The 22349-nt window shown below is 43.2% G+C and overlaps 1 protein-coding gene across 3 annotated transcripts in view; it reads right to left on the reverse strand.

The window, feature by feature from the left end:
* Nucleotides 1-18588, reverse strand: part of spock1 (SPARC (osteonectin), cwcv and kazal like domains proteoglycan 1) — a 58620-nt gene extending 40032 nt beyond the window's left edge. For 2 of the 3 annotated variants that reach the window (XM_061787967.1, XM_061787965.1), the window contains exons 1-2: nucleotides 18395-18588; nucleotides 17855-17971 (exon numbers count right to left, since the gene is read on the reverse strand). In XM_061787967.1, the coding sequence (XP_061643951.1) occupies nucleotides 17855-17968 (114 nt within the window). In that variant the 5' untranslated portion in view covers nucleotides 17969-17971; nucleotides 18395-18588. The remainder of the gene's footprint in view (nucleotides 1-17854; nucleotides 17972-18394) is intronic. The other variant, XM_061787966.1, reaches the window with a different exon arrangement.
* Nucleotides 18589-22349: the final 3761 nt, after the last annotated feature.

Below are 22349 nucleotides of genomic sequence, written 5' to 3' on the forward strand. Positions count from 1 at the left end.
ACCCAGCGCGTTGGATTTGAAAGGCCACAATGACCGTGAGGTGTGTGCTGGCTTTCAGGCTAACTTTAATAGAGGTCACGTCCACATGAGGACTTCGAGGAGTCTTCAAACCATAGCTATTAAAATGTAGCAACAACAACAGCATGCGGTATAGGTCACAGAACTCTCCAAGTACTGTTCTTTGATAGTTCTTTGGTCTCAATAGTCTTTCTGAGGTAATGCATCAATTTCAGAAACACTGTTGAGTTTGTTGTCCAAATAAAAAAACAAAACAGTACTTTATAATCCCTGAATTGTGAACATTGAAGTCACTGAAAATAGTAAGCACTATATGACTTTCGTACCGTATCGTTAACATATCGTCATACAAACAAGACTTAAAGGGAGAGTTTGCAGTTGAAAAAGACACTTTTGTCATACAGTTGATGTTAAAACTGCCCGTATGACCTGAAAAATCCTCCCTCTCTGACCCCATTTAATGCCTCTAATGTTATTTTAATTATTTTACAACTGGGCATGGTGCGACAAGAATAGCCAATCGTAGACCGTAGAGACAGGAGGCGTGACAGAAAGGTCTGTCAATCATTTGCAGACGCACACACAGCCTCACGCAAAAGGATTATAGTTTATTGGCTAGATTATATAACCCCGGTTAGCAACAAAAGTTAAAAAGAAGGAATCGGACAGCTCTCGAGACAAAATTAAGCGTAAACATATGTAACGCTGGTACGGCTGCATATTGCTGGGCTTGGAAATTACCAAAGGTACCGACGTACGAAGGAATGGCGACGTCGCCGTTCTCACCGGATCGTCAGGTAAGTTCATCACCACTCTTATATTTTGAATTGAACGTTCAGCTCTCAATTTAAAAAAAAAAGTTATTTTTATTTATTTATTTATTTATTTATTTATTTTTTAAATAAATACTAGTGACCCATTAATAATCATTCCAATTAAAATTTAGGGTCCTCGACTGTGGTTGGAAACACTGAGTGGAGAGGATGTTTTAGAAATTACCCTAAATGCTGGTACTAAAAAAAACTACTCACAAATAAAGAAAATATTCGTGTGAGAACTCCCCACTGTGCCAGAGTAAAACTCAACATCACTCATCTTCCCTTCTCTCTTTGGATCAATGAACTGAAAAGCTTTTCCTCTGGATTAAGATGTTGTGAATCCTGTGGAGAAAAACGGTCTCTCACAAACTTTCCCGTACACTATAATAATGCATACATAAGTCAGCCAGTGAGAAAAAAAAAATGGTGAGGTGCGAAACTTTTCGTCTAATTTTGAGGTTTGTTTAGGGTGATACTGACAGGAGCTTGCCTGCGAAAATCATAGTATTTCAATAAGGAGCCGAGATTGACAGTTTGTGATACAACACGAGGGTTGTGTGGGTTTTTTTGTTTTTGTTTTGTTTTGTTTTGTTTTTTGCAGAGCTACCAATTATTTCAACATGTTTAATGCACATTCTATTACAGAGAAGATGCTTATTTTAAACCAGAAGGGAGATGCAATTAAATGTGCATGGCGCAGTTGAACCACATCAAATTCTCCAACTTGTATAATTATACAGAAATAATTCAAGCATGTACTGCATACCACAATCTCAAAACTGAAAATGTAACCAAAAAAGATCAAATATTGCGTTTTACTATTGCGGTTCAATAGACGCATCTTAGATCAGGATAATCTAAGGTCAAAACATCTTACAGTTTTGAATGTGTCAACGGTAACCAAGCTAACAACCAAAAGGAATGACCTTTGTCCCCCAATATGGACCATCAACAAGGACAACACACGGACCGAGCAACGAATGAGACAGCCGAGCATCGAAGACTGAAACTTTTGGATTTCTGGGGTTTAAAAAGCAGACATCTACAAAACCTTTCACGTCAAGATCATGCTAGGAACCAGAAGATCGGAGGGTGAACCCAGCCCGTCTTACTCTTTTTGGGGATCAACAATCTGAGGCAGGAAGAGGAGGTTCCTAATACATTCGACAGGAACAAGAGTCACTCCAACAGTTGAGGGACGATACCTTTTTAGTCATCAATCCAGCCGTCAAGGGGCACACAGGACACAGAACAAATATTGATACAACTCTTGGAATGAAGACAATGTCTACGGCGAACCCGCAGTGTTGTTTGACAACAGATATTATCTGCAAGTGAAAGGGACAGCAATGGGCAAAGGTTTTGCCCCGGCATATGCAAATATATATACGTCGGACTGGAAAACGACTGCGTCTACGAAATGTAAAAAACGACCATTGAGATATTTCAGATATCTGGATGATATTTGGGAAACCTGGCCGCACACAGAAGTCACAGAGTCAACACCACATCCACAAGAGATCGAAATTTTGGACACAACCGTGCTTAAGGGAGGAGAATTCCATAGGACTGGAATGTTGGACACTAAAGTCTTCCTCAAACCCACAGATACACACATCTTACTCCATTAGGACAAACCTAACCCTAACCACCATCCTGCACATCTTCAAGGACATTGTAAAGTCACTAGCACTCGGGGTAAATCGGATTTGTTCATGATCGTTGGACGGACAAGAAGCCATCCGTGCGCTGAGGAGACTCACGCACTTTCCTCTGCTGGGCTTAAAGAGAAGGCAAAAGAAAATCAGGAGATAATAGACTACTGGTACCGTTGATCATGCGGTACTCTAGGTACAATCCATAGGCTTACGTGATGTTAAAGCACAACAGTAACAAAACACGAGGTGATCCCTCAGAAGGTGCACCTGATCTCGGCTCTCAGGGCAAGGAGGAACCTTAAGCACGTCTTGGTTAGGGCAAAACTGAATGGGAGGATCAATTAATGGAGATCGAGGAGTGGCGTACAGAACAGTGTAACATACCTGGTCAACGAAGAAGTTCCCATTACGACAAGTAACTGTGTGTATGGTACTAGGTGTAGAAAATGTGGAGCAAAATACATAGGGGAGACGAGTCTATAGTCTAAGATGAATCTCAGACATTCACCCTTCTACCCTCTACTCTAACTGGCCAGCCCTAACCCTAACTCACCATATTCCCTGACCCGAAACATCCAACCTACCAGCCCTAACCCTAACCCACCATATGACCTGAACCTAAACAACCACCCTATCAGCCCTAACCGCTAACCCACCATTATTCCCTCGCGCTAACCATCCAAGCTACTAGCCCTAACCATAGCTTACATACTATGGCTATGGCTGAGGCCGGGTTGATTGCTAACTATTGCTGGTGCTAAAATTGTTTTCCTTTCTTCATGCATATTTTCTGTTTTCTAATGCATTCATGATAATAAATGAATATTAAAATCAAACCTTTGTGCTTGACATTGCGCTTACACATACACTCCCCCAAGGACAGTAGCATACCCTTTTGAAATATGTTTCTCCCCTGAACTGCAATGTCAGATCATAAACACAGGGTGTAGGAAAGATTGTAGCTGGGATGTGATAGTAATCACAAACACAATCATCACCGTCATAATAGTCATGGTTGCCATAATTGACTTCATTAGCGTACAGCTGACAGGGAGAATAATCAAGCTGGTGAGTGGGGGAAGTCAAACAATTGAATTTCAATTTAAGGCAAATAAAAATGTTAACAAGGCTATGATATCATGTTTTGTACATATGTCCTGGTTTTCCTCCAGAGTCCCCTTGGGTAAAAGAGAAATGTCTTCAAGCAAGGGTTGTGTGGCCATATGTACGGTATGCACAAGAATCAAAAGACAAGTATTGAAACGCACGCAGAGAAATGCTGAAGCGATTTCCCCCAGTGTCACAGCCACATCCGAATGGCCCGAATGACCTCATCAGCGAAACTGCCCAAAACAATAACAAATACTGTGGCTATAAAAAGTGAACAAGAAGCAGCGGCACAAAGACGCATCATGCCAGCAATGAAAAAGATTTCTATTATCTTGCAGCTCTAAGGACAAACATTGTCTTTTGAGCAAAAGTGATTGCTGTTGCTTAATTATACAAACCACGCAATACTACACTACAATTGTGTTTCAGGGCCTCAGTAGTTATGTCCAACTAAATTATTTGAAACATGATGCGACCCCGCCCAATAAATAATTAAATCATTAAGAATGATCAATTCAATGACAATGTTGCCTGTCATGTAACTGCATACTCCCAATTATGTGTGGGCTGGTAGCCAATTGTGAGAGTATAATAACGGTATTGCACTTAGAGCTTTAAAATGTATCATTTTAACATGTGTGTTAAATACATTTTACAGTATATATTTCACAGAAAGCAAGTAGCTACTGTTCGCCGCTTTGTAAGGCAACATCAGAGCGGAAAGTAACCAAAGTTAGCCAAGTCAAAAGTATTTACTACACCGATTGTAGACACGCTAACGTCTGCAACCGGTTGCAAACATTCATTCCGGCCCATGCTTACTGCCAATATCATCATGTCTATGTATAATATAAGTAGGACTTGCTAATAACCGGAGCTCGAGTTTCCCCAAAAACTCACTCCAAACTATGCAGGCGTAGAAATAAGGAAATCAAAGTATTGTGAATAACTTCTCACAGCCTCCAATAAAGGCGAGCTCAGGCTGGACTCGAGGCCTGGGTCATGAAAAGTGTCTGCGTTTGCGATTAAAGATGACGTGGGGAGCTCACCGCAACTCAGCCATCTGTTGTTGTCGCTTATTGTCTGATACCACGACAGCGCCTCTGTCGTTGGTCACTAATAGCGGAATAACTCATCGGTCAGACCTTGACTGGCACGTATTTGGACGTTGAATGTGTAATTACTCCGAATCTCTCAGCAAAGAAAAGCCAACGTTTACCCTCAAGATAAACTAATAGAGATGGGAAGCGAAAATGGCTTTGTGGTAGGATTTTCAATGCACATCAAGCTAGGCTGGTAAGTATTCAAAAAATAATAAAAAAATGGGAGGAATTTCTACTAACAGATATTAATAATGGGCTTGCTGCACTAGCATAATACAATGTAATTTTTTTCTTTGCATATCTCGAATGTAACTTTTAATACATATACCCTGTTTTTTGTTTTTTTTTAAATGAGATTTTACGATTGGGCTTTACAATTTATTCTGAACACACCCCTGCCAGATTGATATTGCCTGCAGGCGCACGCCGACGTCTTGTTCATGCCTTCCAGCTGGACATTTGCTGGATTGGAGTTTTATTATTATTCTTTTTCTTTTTAATGAGACTGCTGTTTCACTAAAACAGTAATGGGCAGGAGGTAATGGGCGGTACGAAGCGTAATGTTTTTTGCGATATATCAATATATTTTCTGACACAATATTGGGTGAGGCAAAACATTTATGTTGGTATATGTTAGTGCTACGTTTGAAATACTAAATCTGGTTCTTCTGGTGGAAAAAAAATGTGCGTGCAAGCAACATTTCAGGCTCAGCATTCTTTTTTGTTTGTTTGCTTTAGCACAGACATTGCGAATTGCATACATTTTGCAGGAGAGGATAAACTTGTTTTTTTCTGAAATCTAACTGTTTACATTAGCAGGCAAGTTTATCCTATCAAACTATTACACTGGTATCCTTCTCCATTATGTTTGTTATGCCTTATTTTTTTTTTATTGTTATTTGCACTGTTGAATATTTTGCGGGGGGGGGGGGGGGGGGAAATAATTGTACTCAACTCACTTTTATTGTGGGACAAACTAAAAACTTGATCCACAAATAATTAGCATTCCTTAGTTTTCAATTAACACCTGATGCTCAATCCTCATCCCGTCTCCCACAGTTGAATTCCGATTCATCGTAAGCCCCGCACGTAGCTGTTGATTGGCATTCGGTTTGAGGCTCGACATCAACGCCGGCTTTGTTTTGTCTGAGTGCAGCTGGTTCATTTATATCTCTAATGACTTTGCTCGCTCTTCACACATGATAGAAATATCAGCGCTGTCATTGTCTTAACTCAACCTCCTGAAAGTGCAGTCGTTCTTTTTCCTTCTCCTCTCTTGAATCTTACTTTCATCAAGCCAAGACTGACGTTTGTTCGATCCATACCCACTAATCGCGATCCCTTCGTATCAACCCATCATCTCCATCGTTCTCGTAACTTTGACCTCTGTGCGCATGTTAAATCTTCCTCATAGATGAAGTGACTGTTAACAAGGGTTAGCGTTGAGTCTTGTTTGTTTTCAAAAACATTTCTTCAGAGAAGATGAAAGACACATTAGGCTGGCATGAACTCTCTCTTGACCCCTCTTCTCCACAGCAGATGAACAACACAACATGGACCAAGACAGATCATTCCTCTACTCCTCATTGAGCAAACATTAAATGCCACACACACACACACACACACACACATACACACGCACACACATCTGCGGTTCATTAAAATGTGACTGAGGCTGTCGCTGACTCAGCTCCCTTTTAATTAAAACTGTCAAACAATCCATGTGTCACCCTCAAAAATGCATAAATGTATTCATTTTCACCCCCCTCCTCATTCATCTTCCCATCCCATCAACCCAAGACTGACATTCTCATAATCAATATCCCTTTATTCATCCCCGAGACATGATTGGCCATTTGGCGATCATTATTCTTGAAGTCTTCACAGCGCCTCCTGCTCAGTCACACGGCCTGTCTGCTGTCGCGGATAAAGCAGCGCAATACTTGACCTATACTGCAAAGAACTAGAACTAAGATTCCAGCAGTTCATCGTGATTGGGCCATTTTTGCAGTAGCGGTTGTCTTATGTGCTAACAAACATGCTTGTCTAACATCTTACCAATGTGACAGATGGATTCTGTAATGGGTTTAAAAAAAAAATGAATGTGCTGATAAGCGCTTCAGTAGAACATCTGCCAGCATAAAAAAAAAACCCCACCAATCATTCATTGGTTGTTTCACAATTTGATTGATGACTTTGACAAGGATCAAGAATTATAGACGTACAGTATTTTTACAGCATATTTGGGGAAATTGGCGAATTTTAGGGGGGTGGAGCAGTAACATGCAGTGCGCCAGCCCCTTTATCTCGCCCCACATACCGCCGGGCATTGGAAGCACAGCCCGTAGTATGGGATACACACATGCGTATCCACCGGCACACACGCTAAGGGCGAGTGCCCATAGTGAGCCGAATGCGCTTATCAATAAATGTTAACTGTCAAACATAAATACACTTAAACTTTGCCAAATATTTGCCATTATCTTTTTTTACAAGATAATGGCTGTAACACCGCTAGCTTAATGCTAATCTGAGCCAACACTGCAGCTCAGTTTGGCGTCGACGTGATAGCGCTTCGGCTGCCCGTGTCAAAGTGATTCTTTCGCTCTGGAAAGAATTCGGTATTATTTCAACCTTTCACCGTGCGCGTGATGACACTCGGCTGTTCGCAGCAAGTACATGCGAAGCATCTTTAAGAATTGTCAAACTGTCTTAACTTGTGATTGTCACCACCGCGCCCATTTCATGACGCGTCGATGTTTCATTGCTCTCCTATTGACCGTATCATCAGCGTTATCGTTTAGCGTTTGAAAGTCACCTTTAAAAAAAAGCCTGCCAGCTGTTATTCCGCCGTCTGACTCAGGCCAGCTTGCTACTTGAGAATTCTGAGGCGTGAAAAGCAAGCAGACTTTCAGCACTATTCTTTCCTCCCTAGCCATTATTGTAACTGTCAAATTCTGATGCTTTTGCTTGTACTTTTATCATAAGAGCAAAGATTGCAGGGCCAGTTTCTTGCTCAGCCCTGCCTCAGCTGTGAGCTTTGCAAGTTCTTTGTGACCTCCGTCTTTACCGTTTCATTTTTTTGGGTTGCACGTCGAACAACTCCTAATTTCCCGTGGCCTTGTGAGACTAATTTTGTGCACCTGCTTACATTGTACACAGCAAATAAAACGGGACAAACTCCACGACGGCACCAGCCCAGCGACTTCATAAGAGAAATCTGTGACTGCTCCTTTTCTGTATTGTGGCAGTGCTGGTGAACGAACATTCCCAATAACTGTACTCTGTCCTCCTTATTTTATTGAGCGTTACAGTAGCACAATTGCTCAAGGGATTGGAAGAAGAAAACAAATAAATGTGTGACTTGTTTAGGATGGGTAAATAATGATTTTTTTTTTTTTTTACTTGTTTTCCAACAACTGCGAGGCAGATGAACACACCAGTCCCCCACCGTGCTGCTGGAGGCAAGATAGTGGACCAAAAAAAATACATTTATAGCCAGTGGCGGTTCTAGTTCCCCTAACACTGCGGCCCCCTCTGTATGAATCCCCCCCACCCCCTGGGGTTGAACAAATGGATCAGATGTGACCGTGTTTCGGTGTGAGCTGGAAGGAAGAAACTATATGCTGGAAACTTTCTCCTCAAGCTAATCCACTCTGACTACACTACCCAGAGGGCAATTGGTTTACCCTCCCAAACACGGTCCAGGGCTTTCCATGCAGTATTCATAACAAGCCTGCGGGGCTCAACAATTATTTACAATTCGCAAGCATCCAAACAACAGTTTGTCCATTCAAACACAAGTACACGTTACACGCTGCAGACGTTTGCAAAATGACACGGTGTGGTAGAGATCTTCGTGTCAATCTCCCGCCAAGCGCCGGTCTTCTCGCACTCGCTCGCATTCTTTCACTCTGAGGAGAAGCCCGTAAACCGCAGTCGCAGAAAACTTTGAATTATTGGAGCAGACGTCGCTCACATCTGCACAGCCTCACACACACAAACAGTAAGTGTATCCGAGTTACCGGGAGGGGGGGGGGGGGGGGGGGGGGGGGGGGGGGGGGGGGGCAGGTTAGATAATAACCAATACAATCTGACATGGCTTTCGACAACATAAACATCAAAGTGAGGGGGAGAAGTGAGTTTTTGAGTGTGAAAGAGAGAAATAAATGACCCGTAATTCATTCCGCTTTCAAAGGCGAGCGAAGCTGAACGGCGCGCTTGCAGAAAATAAATTCTCCTGAATGAGTGATTGACAATGCACAATTGAGCCCCGTCGACCGTTTATGCAGCGTGTTGACGACAGTTGGAATGCTGTCGCAGGGATTACAACGGGCCAAGCGGTACAGATGGCGAGATAGCAAGCAAAAGACAACGTACACAAACATAATATAGAGCACACTAAAGCCCAGGATAAAAGCTCATGACGTGATAGGGCGAGGAGGACAATGATGGCGCGGAGACTGATTGCAAGAAACCAAGTGGGAATAGAATGATTATTGTGCACGACAAAATCAACAGCACTGATCAATCACGCCCGTAATCCACCTTAATTTAACGCTGCACGGCGCACGTTAGTGTTGCGCACGTATATGCTTTTCTACGGAGTGCTTCCGAGCAAACGCGCTTTATTACACCGCGGCGCCCGTTACGGCATTGAATGGAGGTACAAACGTAGGAACATGCAGAGTTGGTGCCTTCCTCATCAAGAATTGTCCGAATTGTGAGGAAATCGATTGTTGAGCGATTGCGACTTGGAGCAACTGAGGCAAAATCGAGTTCACCGATCGGCTGCCGGCACCAGATTGAGGTGCTGTCGATTCAGCCTCGTCTCATTTAGGGAATAAGAAGAACCTTCGACAATCAACGATGGGAACCTGCACAACATTCGGAGCGTCTCATTAACAGCGTTTTGAAAATCAGACTACACCACTTTGGATACGTCGCTGGCGTGGTCGTGAGTGCACGCATGTCATGCAGAGAAAAGGTAGAAAGTTTTAAGTCTGATTTGACCGCCATCGGGGCTTCGGGCTGGCATGGCCACCTTAGAGTGCCTCATTGTTGGCTGAGAGAAGGCGAAAGAAACAAAAAAGTCAGACATGCCAGTCAGCGTGTGGTAAAGACGCGCCGACCCGGCGTGAGCTGCTTTAGGGTTAGCACCGCGTTGTCGCGGTATGGAAAAGCACCACGACGACCCGGTGGGATATATTCCTGCCACCGGAGGCTTAAAGCGGATTATATTCTTGACAATTTGCTTTTAATCATTCAAATTTGGCAGAGTTGTGCACATTACTTCTCTCTGTCGTGTGTCAAATTTAGAAGCTATATTTATTCTTCTCACTTTACAGGGACTTTAAATGTGTTGGGCGAACCAGACAGAGCGGCGGTTGCGGAAGAAGTAACCCTTCGTCATTATTCCCAAATTAAACAGTGTAACAAAGGCGTGTGAAAAGGATTAAGAGATGCACACGAGAGATCAAATGAAAAAAAAAAAAAAAAAAAAAACTCTTCATCATCGTCATCACCATGACAGCCCAATTATTACCATAAAGATAAATCTACTTTGCAGTTCAGAATCACCCTGAATTTCCCCCTGAAAGGGTCTCGGAGAAACAAAGCCTTTGGGGTATCCACATTACAATGTCAGTCACCGGCACCCGCTAAATTATGCGCTGTGAGATCGCACGTCTTGTGGGATGTTTTGCGCTGTCAGCTTTTAAGAATAATCCGAAAGAAATCGATGAATGAGCAGGGCTCAGATGTGGAAAAAGCTCATTCTCCGCCAGGCCACCAAATGAGATTTTGGGGTTTTGGCGTTGTAGCAAATGAGGTAACTGCGGCGCATCCGCACTTAGGGACTCTTCTGCTTGAAACAGACTTTGAGGCGGCAGACCCCGAGGAAGAACCATCTGATTGCATGTAGAACGGAGAGATAGTGGGATGACGGCTTCTTTAGCGGCGACAGAACCAATGACAACACTGCGAAACTGGAGTGACATCCATAGTTGCATGCTGATCGAAATAAGATTTGCCCATGTTGCCAGGACAAAAACAAATTGACAAATTTGCCTTACAGGGTCTTTGAGGGGTGACCTGAAAATGAAAGTCACGTGTGATTTTGGGCAAACATGGATGAAAATGATTTGTCGCTGACCAATGACAACCTGGTTGCGACACTCAATGACAATTTTGACTGTTGATGAGATGTTTGCATACTGGTCCAAACTTTGCAACATTTGTCAATTTCTGGTTCGCTGCAGCAATGTGAATTTCTTTAGTGAGAACATTGAGACAGAGATGAGTCATGTTGTTCAACAAAGTCCAATGTACTTGACTATGTAAAAAAAAATAAAAAATGCTTGAAGGTTTGTGGAGGATTTTCAAAGCGCTCGAGTGCGCTTTCTCCGTCTTGGTAAATTTGGAGACAAACGCAAATCAGATCTCATCCCTTCGCAACAACCGGCAGCCGAGCAGCAGCTTGATGCCGAGAAGCAGGGAAGATTTTACAGGGGGAAGCCGTGACCAAAGCAGACTGGAAGCCAGCACAGAATTTATGATGGATTGCGTACTGCTGCCATCCTCTTTCTGTTCATCTGCTCCGTCCGCACGGCACATGAAAGCTTCTCGTCTTCCTCTCTTCTCCTTTCCATTCCCTTTTTCTCATTGTCATCCAAAATGAAGCTGGCAAACCTTCCACACACCTTTTTTCGTGTCTTTCTCGCACACGCGTATTTTATCCTCACTGTAGGGGACGGTGACCTTTGCCTCGCCTGTGGCCAAACTGTCCCCCATTCTCTTTGTGCATTGATTATCGATTACATCGTCGCTCACGTCAGGATCGGCGAGGCCTGGAATTTACTGCACCTGATCAAGGATATGCCTACGTGCGTGCGTGCGTGTGTGTGTGTGTGAGAGTGTGCGCGTGTGTGATGGAACACACGCCGAGACACATGCACATGTCCGGCCATTCTCCGTAAAATGGGATCCACGGGGACACTGTGCAATATTTACCCAGGGTCTCCATCGAAGAGCGGATCTGCAATTTCTCATTTGCGATCAATAGCTCGCCCGGGGACGCGCACGATGACGGTGGCCACGGGCAAGACTTTGAGAGTGAGCGAGAGCGCGAGAGAGGGCTTTACTTTGAAGGGCAGTCTTTCATTAGGAATTAGTGGAGTATAAAGCGAGAGAGAGAGAGAGAGAGAGAGAGAGGAAGGAAGAGCTGGGTGGGAATGGAGCATGTGGAGAAAAGAAATATGGAGGCAGATTAACGGGAGGAAAAAGAAACGGAGGACGGTGTGGATTGGAGATAAGAAAGAGTGACAGGTGTTCGCTTAATTGAAGAAAATACTACGTACAGTATGTGCTGCCTTGAGAAGGGAGGAAGGTGACTCGCGGTTTCAGCGAATCAGCTTCTCTTCAGCGCACCCTGCCCCTCCCCCTTTGCTGTAAAACTGGAACCAGGAACCTCGGACGCATACAGTTGACCCGCGCATACTCGCAGTTCGTTACCGATTCGTCAGTGATTTCTTTTTCACATTTTTTAAAATTTCTTTTCTTTATTCTTTTTTTTGGGGAGGAACGGAACCGAAGAATATTTGGTGTTTTTTATTTTTTTATTTTATTTTTTTTTTAATTAATATTTGTTTTTTGAAAGAAAAAAAACAACATTTCAATGAAGTGCAATTATAATGGGTGTCAATTATTTGTGGATTTTTGCTCGCCACGATATATATGGATAGGGCAGAAAATGGAATTCAAAAGCAGAAAGCAGTAAATGTGTTCCCAATAAGATGTTTGGTGGGCTCAGCAAAGCACGTCTCCTCCTTCAATGAATGGTGCAAAAAAAAAAAAAAAAAAGTGACACACACGAGCAGATTGGTCCAACCCGCCGTGCATGTTGACATAACGCGCACGCTAACATAATCACGCCTCCACTGTGACTGGCAGCCCAAGAGATCTTATATGAATAATAAAAGAGAATGCAACATTTGAAAGATGACAACCTTGAATTTGCTCGATGAGCCTGAACAGAGACAAACTGCACCAGCTCACGATAATTGTATTATATAAATCTTCTTACGCAGACACTTAACCCACAGGCAGAGTAGCTGGCGAGCCATGATTCCGGACCGTTGCCTAAAGTCCAGCTCACAAATGACCCTAATGAGGACAAGCGCGATACAAAATGGCCGGATGGGTGAACATTTTGAACAATTCTATGATAAAGAGTTGATGCAAGGTTCTGGGACTGCATTGAATGTTCTAGCATAAGTGTGCTCAAAGCAAAGTCCGTAAGTCCTTTAACCACTCCAATATTCTTATTGATAAACCAGAAATTCAAAACTCATTCCCGTCTAATCCCTATGCCACATTTTGATACAAATTGCTTACCGCCATTTACTAGTCATTCGACAGAAAGCATGCATTTGATCTTCAAACGTTCACACAAAAGCAGCAAGATCGTTGGATTGAAACAGTTTAGCATTCCAACGAGCGGCATCGAATTGCGGTGATCCATATTAGTATCAGATGATTGAGGTCAGTGCTTCCAATTTAGTGAGATCAACCAAGCACTCAGACCAATTATTATTTAAAAAAAAAATAGCAAATGCATCACCAGAATCATAAATATGGACAACACATCTGTGTGTCCTTCTGCTCTTTTTTATCCACGTTTGGGCCAGACTCTTTTTTTTCTAAGCTTTCGCAGCAAAGTTGAAACCAAACTCAGTCCAACTAAGTGCTGCATACTAAGTTCCCTAATAATAATAATAATAATAAAGTGGTGATTTGGCAGTAGCGACAAAGTGCCAGTGATTTGGCAAATCAGCCCCGAAATAGACACAACTATGTCATTTTTCATGAACATAAAAACAACAACAACAACAACAACTCTATGGATTCTAAAGGTCTCAGACTACAACAAAACGCAAAACAACGCAACTGAGTGTTTCGCAGTGGGTGCGTACCCAATACTGTACTCCACTCTCCAGCCTGCACACAAAATAATAGAATGTGACCTATAACCTACATAAACTCAGTTAGTATTATTATTATTTTTTTATTATTATTTTAATCTTTCTGAGAGGGGAAGTAAACATTTCCAAAAATGATTAAAAAAAAACTGAAAAATGCGGTGGCACACCCTCTTGTAACTGGCATGTGGCTGTGGTCAGAATTAACCAATCACATTCAAACTCATGTTAAATGGAGTCAGTACAAACCTGACAGCACACATTATGGGCCGTAATATCATTATTCAGTTCATTTCAGGCGAGGTAAGCTCGTAATCAAGCTAGTCACTGACCTCTCTGTTCAATCAAGAAGCGCCTGCCCTTCATTATGTTATTCTTCGCAGATTAGTATTTAGTATACTGCCGCTCTAACGCATCACTCATCTGTATTCATTATGCTGGAATAGGTGTCACGTTTTGAGGCTCAAAATGAAACTGGGAAAGGAAGATGAAATCAGCATTTGTGCAGCAGATAAAAAGCGAAAAGAAAATATTTTGGAACTGTGATTGCTAATGTCAGTCATTTCTCTGTAAGGATAAATGCAAATAAAGTCTCTCTATATTTACTTTGCTTTCCAGTAGAATAAAGCTGGACGATGAAGAATATAAATAACCGGAAGCATAAATCAAACCTAAATGAAATTGTGTTTTCAAGATAAAACTGCCTATTGGACGGTTTCCAACAAATGGATACTCATACATATGCAGGACGGACGGGACCGAGAGGCTGACGAGCAGGGATGTCGCGTGGAAGGCGGCAGGCGGGGGGCAGAGCGGAAAAGAAGGGGCAGATCGGAACGGCGCAGCGTCACGGCTGAGCAAGCCGGGGGGGGGGGGGGGGGGGGGGGGTCATTCTCCGCTGCAAAAATGGGAACAAATCACGTCGACTTCGTGACCCCAAAGGAATTGAGGAGAGGATGGAAAAGCAAAGGTTGATTGACGGACATCGAGAATGATGCGAAGTTATTGTTTACATGATACCCAAGAAGGAAAACCGTTTGGCGAGACAACTGCAGGTGCATACAGTACACAAGCTATTTTCACATTTATATTGCTACTTACCATAATGTTTGGTTTAGTATAACGACTTATACTGAGACTGTATGTACGGACGGGATGTATTCTTAAGTGCGTCGTGATGTCAACATAAATGATTCATGTTTAATAAGCGATGATTAAATAGCCATAAAACGATAACGCTGGTATACTGTTTTCAAAGCAGTACTCAAGTACTCAAAGAAATTATAGAACAAATGTCATCTATAATCATTAGTAGAACCAAACAGCGGCCCTCTGAAACGTAAACACATCGTGAGAGATAATTGCAAAACGGTTTTGAAAAGTCATGAAGGGAAGCCATGACACAGTTTCACCTATCGGCCATGATGACGTTACGAAGAAAAGCACAAATCAATTTCAAGAGTCAGTTGAAAAGATTGTTAGCGGGTTTGCCCGCAGGCGGCACGGTGGGCAAGAAGTTAGGACGTCTGTCTGACATTTCTGAGGTCGGTGGTTAGAATCCGGCCTCCGGACCTCCCCGAATCGGCTCCAGCACACCCGCGACCCAAGTGAGGTCGAGGTATGGAAAACGGGCGGATGGGGTCGCTCGCTATCTAGCGAGCCCAAAAGCAGTGACATAGCCGCTAGCTACATTAGCGAAAACCTACTTCAAGTTGAAATCGCAATCCGCGCGTCTCCACCGTTACTGAACATTTTACAATGTCACTTTCACAGCAAATAAACTTATAGTCAAGCAGTGTGCACCTTTTGAAAAGACCCAATTGTTTGCTGCCAACACAAATGATGACTTTTCATGTCTTTTTTTGTTAAAGGAACAAGAGGCACCGCTATAGCCGTTTCCTCTAAGCGTGGGTTGACACGACACAAAGAACTATACAGGTAAGCACATCTGCGTCTCCCGCATGTGGCGCGTGGAGCCATTAAACAAAAGGGTTACAGCCTTTCTCCCTTCTATCCGCTCCAGTCCTACCCTCTACTCTTCGCTGACAGTTTGCAGATAATGACTTTCAGTAGCACGGCAAGAACGTTTGAATACGCACAAGCAGTGGAGGTGAAAAGCCCTCAGCTGAATGTTTTCACATCACGGCTCCAGCAGACGAGTACGGCCATCGCGAATAAGGCCGAAGGTAGCTCACGCTCTCCTGAAATCTCCCGAGAATATGGAAGCGGCCTGCATGCTTTTACTACTCGAGCATCGTGCATAATAAGTAAGGCCCGTCGTTACTGCGCTGACACCAATGATTGCGCAGCTGCCAAGACCGGAGAGGGTCTCGTTTACTAAGTTCAAATACACCACGTGCCGTTCATCAATTATTCCGAGCCTACAAAGCTGAAGGGCTGACCTTGTTTGTTTGTTTTGTTTTGTTTTTTTTCCCGATATATCTGTTACCAGAAGAACTCATTGTCTGCTTGACCGAGTCCCACAAAACAACGGGGAGTGACATAACCGATCCATAAACGTCGCCACTGAACCGACGCAGAGATTTATGTAATTTGGTTTTTTTCTGTCTTTGAATTGTAACAGTGCCTCTGACCATGGATCAAACAGAGAGTATTATCTCTTGAAGCGATTTTGATGAAGTTCTGACCGGTTTCTCAGAGAATGAATGTCCTTCAAAACAGACGTTAACTGTTTCCTTGTAGCTGGAGTTATTACTGTAAATCGGAAAGTTTATGCTTTTACGTATAAATACAAAATGAAACAATTGTAGGATGCCCAGTGGTATACAATGTAGACGTAGTTTATAGTTTTAATATTAACGCTGAAAGGTGGTTATTGACACTCCCGGTTGAAGATTACTGTAAAACTAACACAAAATAAAAAGGATTGCTGTGGTATATTATTTAAAACTCAGAGGCTCTTGTGACAAAAGTCCACTTTCTTAAAGCCAGTGCATAACGCGAAACGCCACAGATGTGCAACTGAAATTAGCATTGATAAACCTTTAAATACCTAATATTGGAAAAACAAACAGCGCAGCGACATTTATGATAGCAACAATTCGATACGGATGGAAGACGAGATACGCCAGTGCAGCGTAGCAGCCCGGCTAAGCAACGTGCCCTCGTGGCGGCCATGTTGGTGGGGGCAACGTTCCCATCAAAGGCAATGCATGTATAGTGACAATACATCATAACTTGCTCATTTCTCAACCGATTTTCACGCGGTTTACCTTTTGTCAATGTCAAAGCATGTGCTATTGATACAGAACATTTTCAAGAAGAGCCAACAAAACGTTCTTCCCTCGGAAAGGTTATTTCTAGATCCCTTGTCGTGATTGTGCGTCATTGCATGCAACTGTATGCAGCGCAGTCCTTGTTGTTTTGGTTTTTGTGCTATCCGCAAACATGGAACGCGCTGACACTGTGCTCCACTCGCTTCGCGTCGCCATGGCCACGCCGCTCAAAGGGGCGTGTCATATTATTGTCTGCGTGTGCGCGCCACGCTGGCCCCTGGGGGCTAAGGTGTGTACAACAGAAGCGGCACTAGTAGCATCTGGGCAGGTGGAGCGGCGACACTTTAAGGTCGGATTGAATTGGATTTCTTTGGAATTGTTGTAAATGTGTTAGATTTGAGTGGAACGTGTGCCATATTCGTTTAGAAACTATTTTCTTGAAAAAAAAATTCATTTTCATCACAATTGCAAGACATCATCGATTATTGGGAGGTTTTCAAATGTAAGTATTGGTGCCTCCCTGTTAAAAAAATAAATAAAATAAATGTGGCTGGCTTGGGGGTTTGAATGGATAATAGAATTTGAATGGGTATTGTTAATTTGACATAATTGAATTGAAACAATGTAGTGGTGAGCTACAACTTGTAAGTTCAAACAGAAATCTATCCCTGCCCATTATTCGGCATGCTCAACGGGGGTGGGGTGTGTGTGTGTGTGGGGGGGGGGGGGGAAGTACATTGAAGTCGACTTCTTTGATGCTGAAAAGTGTTGACCAAAGTCACACAAACAAGTTACCTGCTGCGTATCTACAAGGTGGACGGTGCCTGCTGGCGCATATACAAGGTGTATGAAGGACATAGTGAGACACACACACACGCGCAATGTAATTACTTGTCCCTTTTGGTTAGATTTAGTGGGTCCCGAGAAACTCACGTCTCTGTATCTGTTCCAGGATCTGTCCTTGGAGCGCTTGTCGTTGCTGCTGCCAGACACTGCGGACTGCGTGCTCAGCAGCACGGCCACGACGGGGAGCAGACACAAGAACATCTTCTGCGGGCCGAAGCACAGAAGAAAAAAGCACGTCAGAAGACGGACCGACGGGGGCTGAGTGCGCGGCGACGAGCAAAGCACTCGAGTGGGATTCGGCACTTTCGACCAGCACGCACGCGCACACCATCCAAATGTCACAATGGCAAATGGGGGGAAAAAAAAAAAAAAAAAAAAAAAGCAGATGAAGCGAGCGTTGTTTATTTTGGGAGGGCGGCATATGTGGGATCTCTTCTCAAATCGGATTACGAACACCAAGCAATTAGCCCATCTTGCCTTGCCTAGTTTTAAATATTTACTCGTATATCACACAGTCATTACTATTTAGACGCTTTTGCCCATCGGCCCAAAGTCGGCCAATGTGCGACTCTTGACTCTCGGTTGCACATTGTCAACAAACTCCGCCAAAAAGCAAGCTTCACTTACCCGCGTTCGTACGTTCGTTCGTTCGTTCGTTCGTTCGGGGTCGGTCGGCGGCGGCGGCGTCACAATCCGAACCCTGGTCGAAATAAGTCCAAGTTCTGTTGGTGAGTGACACACTGCCGGCTACGAGAAGAGAGGACCTGCTGGAGGTTTCTCCTCCTCTTGTCGCTACACGCCGCCTCTCTCTCTCTCTCTCTCTCTCTCTCTCTCCCCCCCCCCCCCTCCCCCACTCTTTCTCCATCTGCCTAATTCGAGTCACTCAGGGGCGTACCAAATCGCATCAACATGCAATTAAACGCGTTTCCTTGGGTAGTGAATATTTTGACAAAAGGTGACAATGCAATGAAAGCTACTTTGTCCTGCTTTTGAAATCTGTTAGAATTATCTGACGCCTTACGTTACGTAACCATAAACCCGCCCAGTCAATATACTCATATTTATCATATGAATATCAACGGGGGAGTTTGCGGTTTTAAAAATGCAAGCAATGAATGCAGACTCATTTCACTCGAACCCCCCCAAGCAGTGTCGGCGTCATAGGCGGGCATGCGCGGGGCACGACCCCCCCCCAAATGACTTCTTGAGGGGGGTCTGATGATTCTTCCCAGTTCTGATCTCCGTTATGCTAAACACAAAGTCGAAAGAAAATAAATGGAGCAATAACGTCTTTAAAGTCCAGATGTTATCTGACGCAAACTTGTTGTTTATGATTAAAGCAATCATTTTGGATAATTGAATTCAAAGGAGGGGCGGCACGTCACATCTTCGTCCCAATTGCGAGGTTTGGGGTTTCAGGTCAAAGGTCATCCTCTCTCATTCGGTTCTGTGGTCTTTTGAAATGTAACACATTCCAGACAGTTTTGTCTTGTGAAAATCATTCATGGGTAACCGAATTGAGAAATTGCCACTTTCTATCAATAGATCTGCATTTTTTTGTGTGTGCGCTTGTTCTGCTCCTTATTTTTTGTTGAAAAACGAAAATACAAATTTAGACAATGAAGCTCTTGTTAACAACCTCTCATTCTCAACAGCATTGATTTTTCATGATCAGCCCAAGCGCTGACAGGATTTGGTAGCCGTGCTGTTCTGCACGTCCGAACACAAATTTCACATTAGTCATGCACGTTGTACCGTATCAGCTAATCACATGAAAGCTCTATGTAGACGTTTAGCACCATGGACAGCGAAGCAGGCTAGTACAGTGGAAGATAAAAGTATAAAGGATGCGAACCCTTTGTAATTGCTTTAATTGCTGCATAAACTGGTCATAAAATGTCGTCTAATCTTCATCTAAATCACAGGAATGAAAAGTCTGCTTAAACTAATACCACACAAACAATTATGTTTTCATATTTTTATACTGAAAATAACAAATATTGACAGGACAGGGTGAGAAAAATAAGCTCAACCAAATGTTTCCTGTTGTTGCAGATCAGACGATCAGGATGATTTTTGGTCCATTGCTCTTGACAAAACTGTTGCAGTTCAGCAAGATTCCTGGCGTGTTGGTGGGAATAGCTTTCTTGAGGTCATGCCACAGTATCTCGATCAGATTGAGGTCAGCACTTTATATATAAACGTGTGTCAAGGTGAAAAGGGTTGCAAAAGTATCTCTAAAACTCTTGATATTCATCAGTCCATAGTTAGACAAATTGTCTATAAATGGAGGAAGTTCAGCACTGTTGCTTCTCTTCCAAGTCCTGCAAAGATGACTGCAAGCAGCACAGTGCAGAATGCTCAATGAGGTAAAAAAAAGGACTGTAGAGTGTCAGCTGAAGACTTACAGAAATCACTGGCACATGGCATCATCTCTGTTGAAAATGCTACCATAGGTAAAACATCAAGCAAGGATGGGGTTCATGGGAGAACACCAAGGACGAAGCGGTTGCTGCCTAAAAGAAACATGGCTGCACATTTGAAGTTTGCTAAAGAGCACTTGGATATTCCACAGGACTACTGGCAAAATATCTTGTGGCCAGATGAAACCAATGCTGAATTGTTTGGGAGGAACACATAATGTCATTTGTGTAGGAAAAATGGCACAGAACACCACCGTCAAAACCTTATCATCACTTCATGGTATGGGCTTGCTTTGCTACCTCAGGGCCTGGACAGCTTGCTACCATCAATTGAAAAATACAAAGTACAAGTTCATGAAGATATTTTCCACAAGAACTTGAGGCCATCTGTCCAACAGTTGAAGCTCAAAAGAGTTAGGGTTGTTGCAGCAAGATGATCCAAAACACCTAAGCAAATCAACAACAGAATGGCTTCAGAAGAAAAGGATACATGTTCCGGAGTGGCCCGGTCAAAGTCCTGACCTCAACCCGACTGAGTGGCATGACCTTAATAGACGTTTTTACACCCAATGTCCCAGGAATCTTTGCTCTTCTGATCTGCAACTACAGGAAACGTTTGGTTGAGGTTATTGCTGCCAAAGGGTCAAGGGTCAACCACTTGTACTATATATATATATATATACATATACACACATTTTCCTTCCTGTTCTGTGAATGTTTACGTTATTTTCAATAAAAATATATGCAGTATTTTTTTGTGTGGTATTAGTTTAAACAGACTTGTTTTTCATTGTGCTTGAGATTAGATAGATTAGATTAATTGATATTTTTTGGGGATCCCCACCGCGGCCCGCGGGTCCTGCGGGATTCCTATGGGATGGAAGTGAATTGCAGTCAAGATATGAATAAAAATGGAGCTGAATTGACTGGAAGTCGGGAAGGTGGGCAGGAGGGGGGGGGGTGATGGGATTGGGATTCTGTCAAATTTTGTCTCGGGATTAGGAGAGAATGGGCTCGATCTCTGTCAGAGTGGAAGGGAGCGAGATTTCTTTTAAACACTCACTCGGGATTGGGAGGGAGTGGGATCAATCTCTCTGGGAGTGGGAAGGAGCCGGAGTCAAAATCCACTCCCGTGTCAGCCTCTAATTTAGATGAAGCTCATTTGAGGACCAATTTATGCAGAAACATCAGCAATTCCAAAGGGTCCGCACACTATTTTCTCCCAATGTGTAACAAAAGACAAATGGAAGCTCCGCCGTAGAAGTAGGCCACTCATTATTGGGGTATGTGTTTAAATAATTAATCTGTGGCTTTCTGATCTGACTCTCTGTGGGGATCTGGCAACACTTCATCGTCTCTCTTTGGTGGTTTTGCACGGCGCTGCATCTGCTGACGTAAGCGTGATGCGGGACGGTCTGGTGGCGACTGACTCACTTCTATGCGCTTAAAAGTTGGACGGTGTTTAATTGAGAGGTTTTGGTGCATGGGCGGCCAGCGGTTGGATACGGTGGCTTATCTCATTAAGTTGCACATCAAATGTTTTCTGCGCTGAATGCTGACATCACACTTCTTCTTTTGCATTGCGCGCACTTCTGGAAAGCATTTGGCGGGAATAATGTTGTTGCAAAAGAGTGAAAAGGTGGGTTTCCTCTATTTTTGATTCCCTCCCATCCTTCTCTGTGAAAGTTGTTATGCAAAGACGGAGGTTGTTTTTCTTCTTTCTTTACTGCATTTGGAAAAAGAGCCGATGGTAAAATTGATGTGTCATCCGAAATGCGTTTTGACCTTTTCATTCGTGGGGGGAACTAAAACCTTTCCGCTGCGAGCTTATTGCATTATTTTCCCATTATTGTCTGCCGTGGATCCAAGGTAAAACTTCATTGAAAATTTAGATGGGTTACTAAATTGAGAAGCAAAAAAAAAAATAAAAAATGCCCTGAAGTTTCACATTATCACATAAAATACACATCAATTGATGAAAGGCAATATTCTTCTATTAAAAGAAGAGGACATTTGTAAAATAGAACATGGTGAACGGAACGCTGACTTGAAATGAGGAAAACTGTTGTGAGAATTTAGTATCTAGGATTCTGTCTTTCAATCTGCATTATGCTGCAGACCATATATGTCAAACCCAGGCCCGGGGGGCCACATTTGGC

Source organism: Phyllopteryx taeniolatus, chromosome 10 (genome assembly GCF_024500385.1).
Source record: "Phyllopteryx taeniolatus isolate TA_2022b chromosome 10, UOR_Ptae_1.2, whole genome shotgun sequence".
NCBI lineage: Eukaryota > Metazoa > Chordata > Actinopteri > Syngnathiformes > Syngnathidae > Phyllopteryx > Phyllopteryx taeniolatus.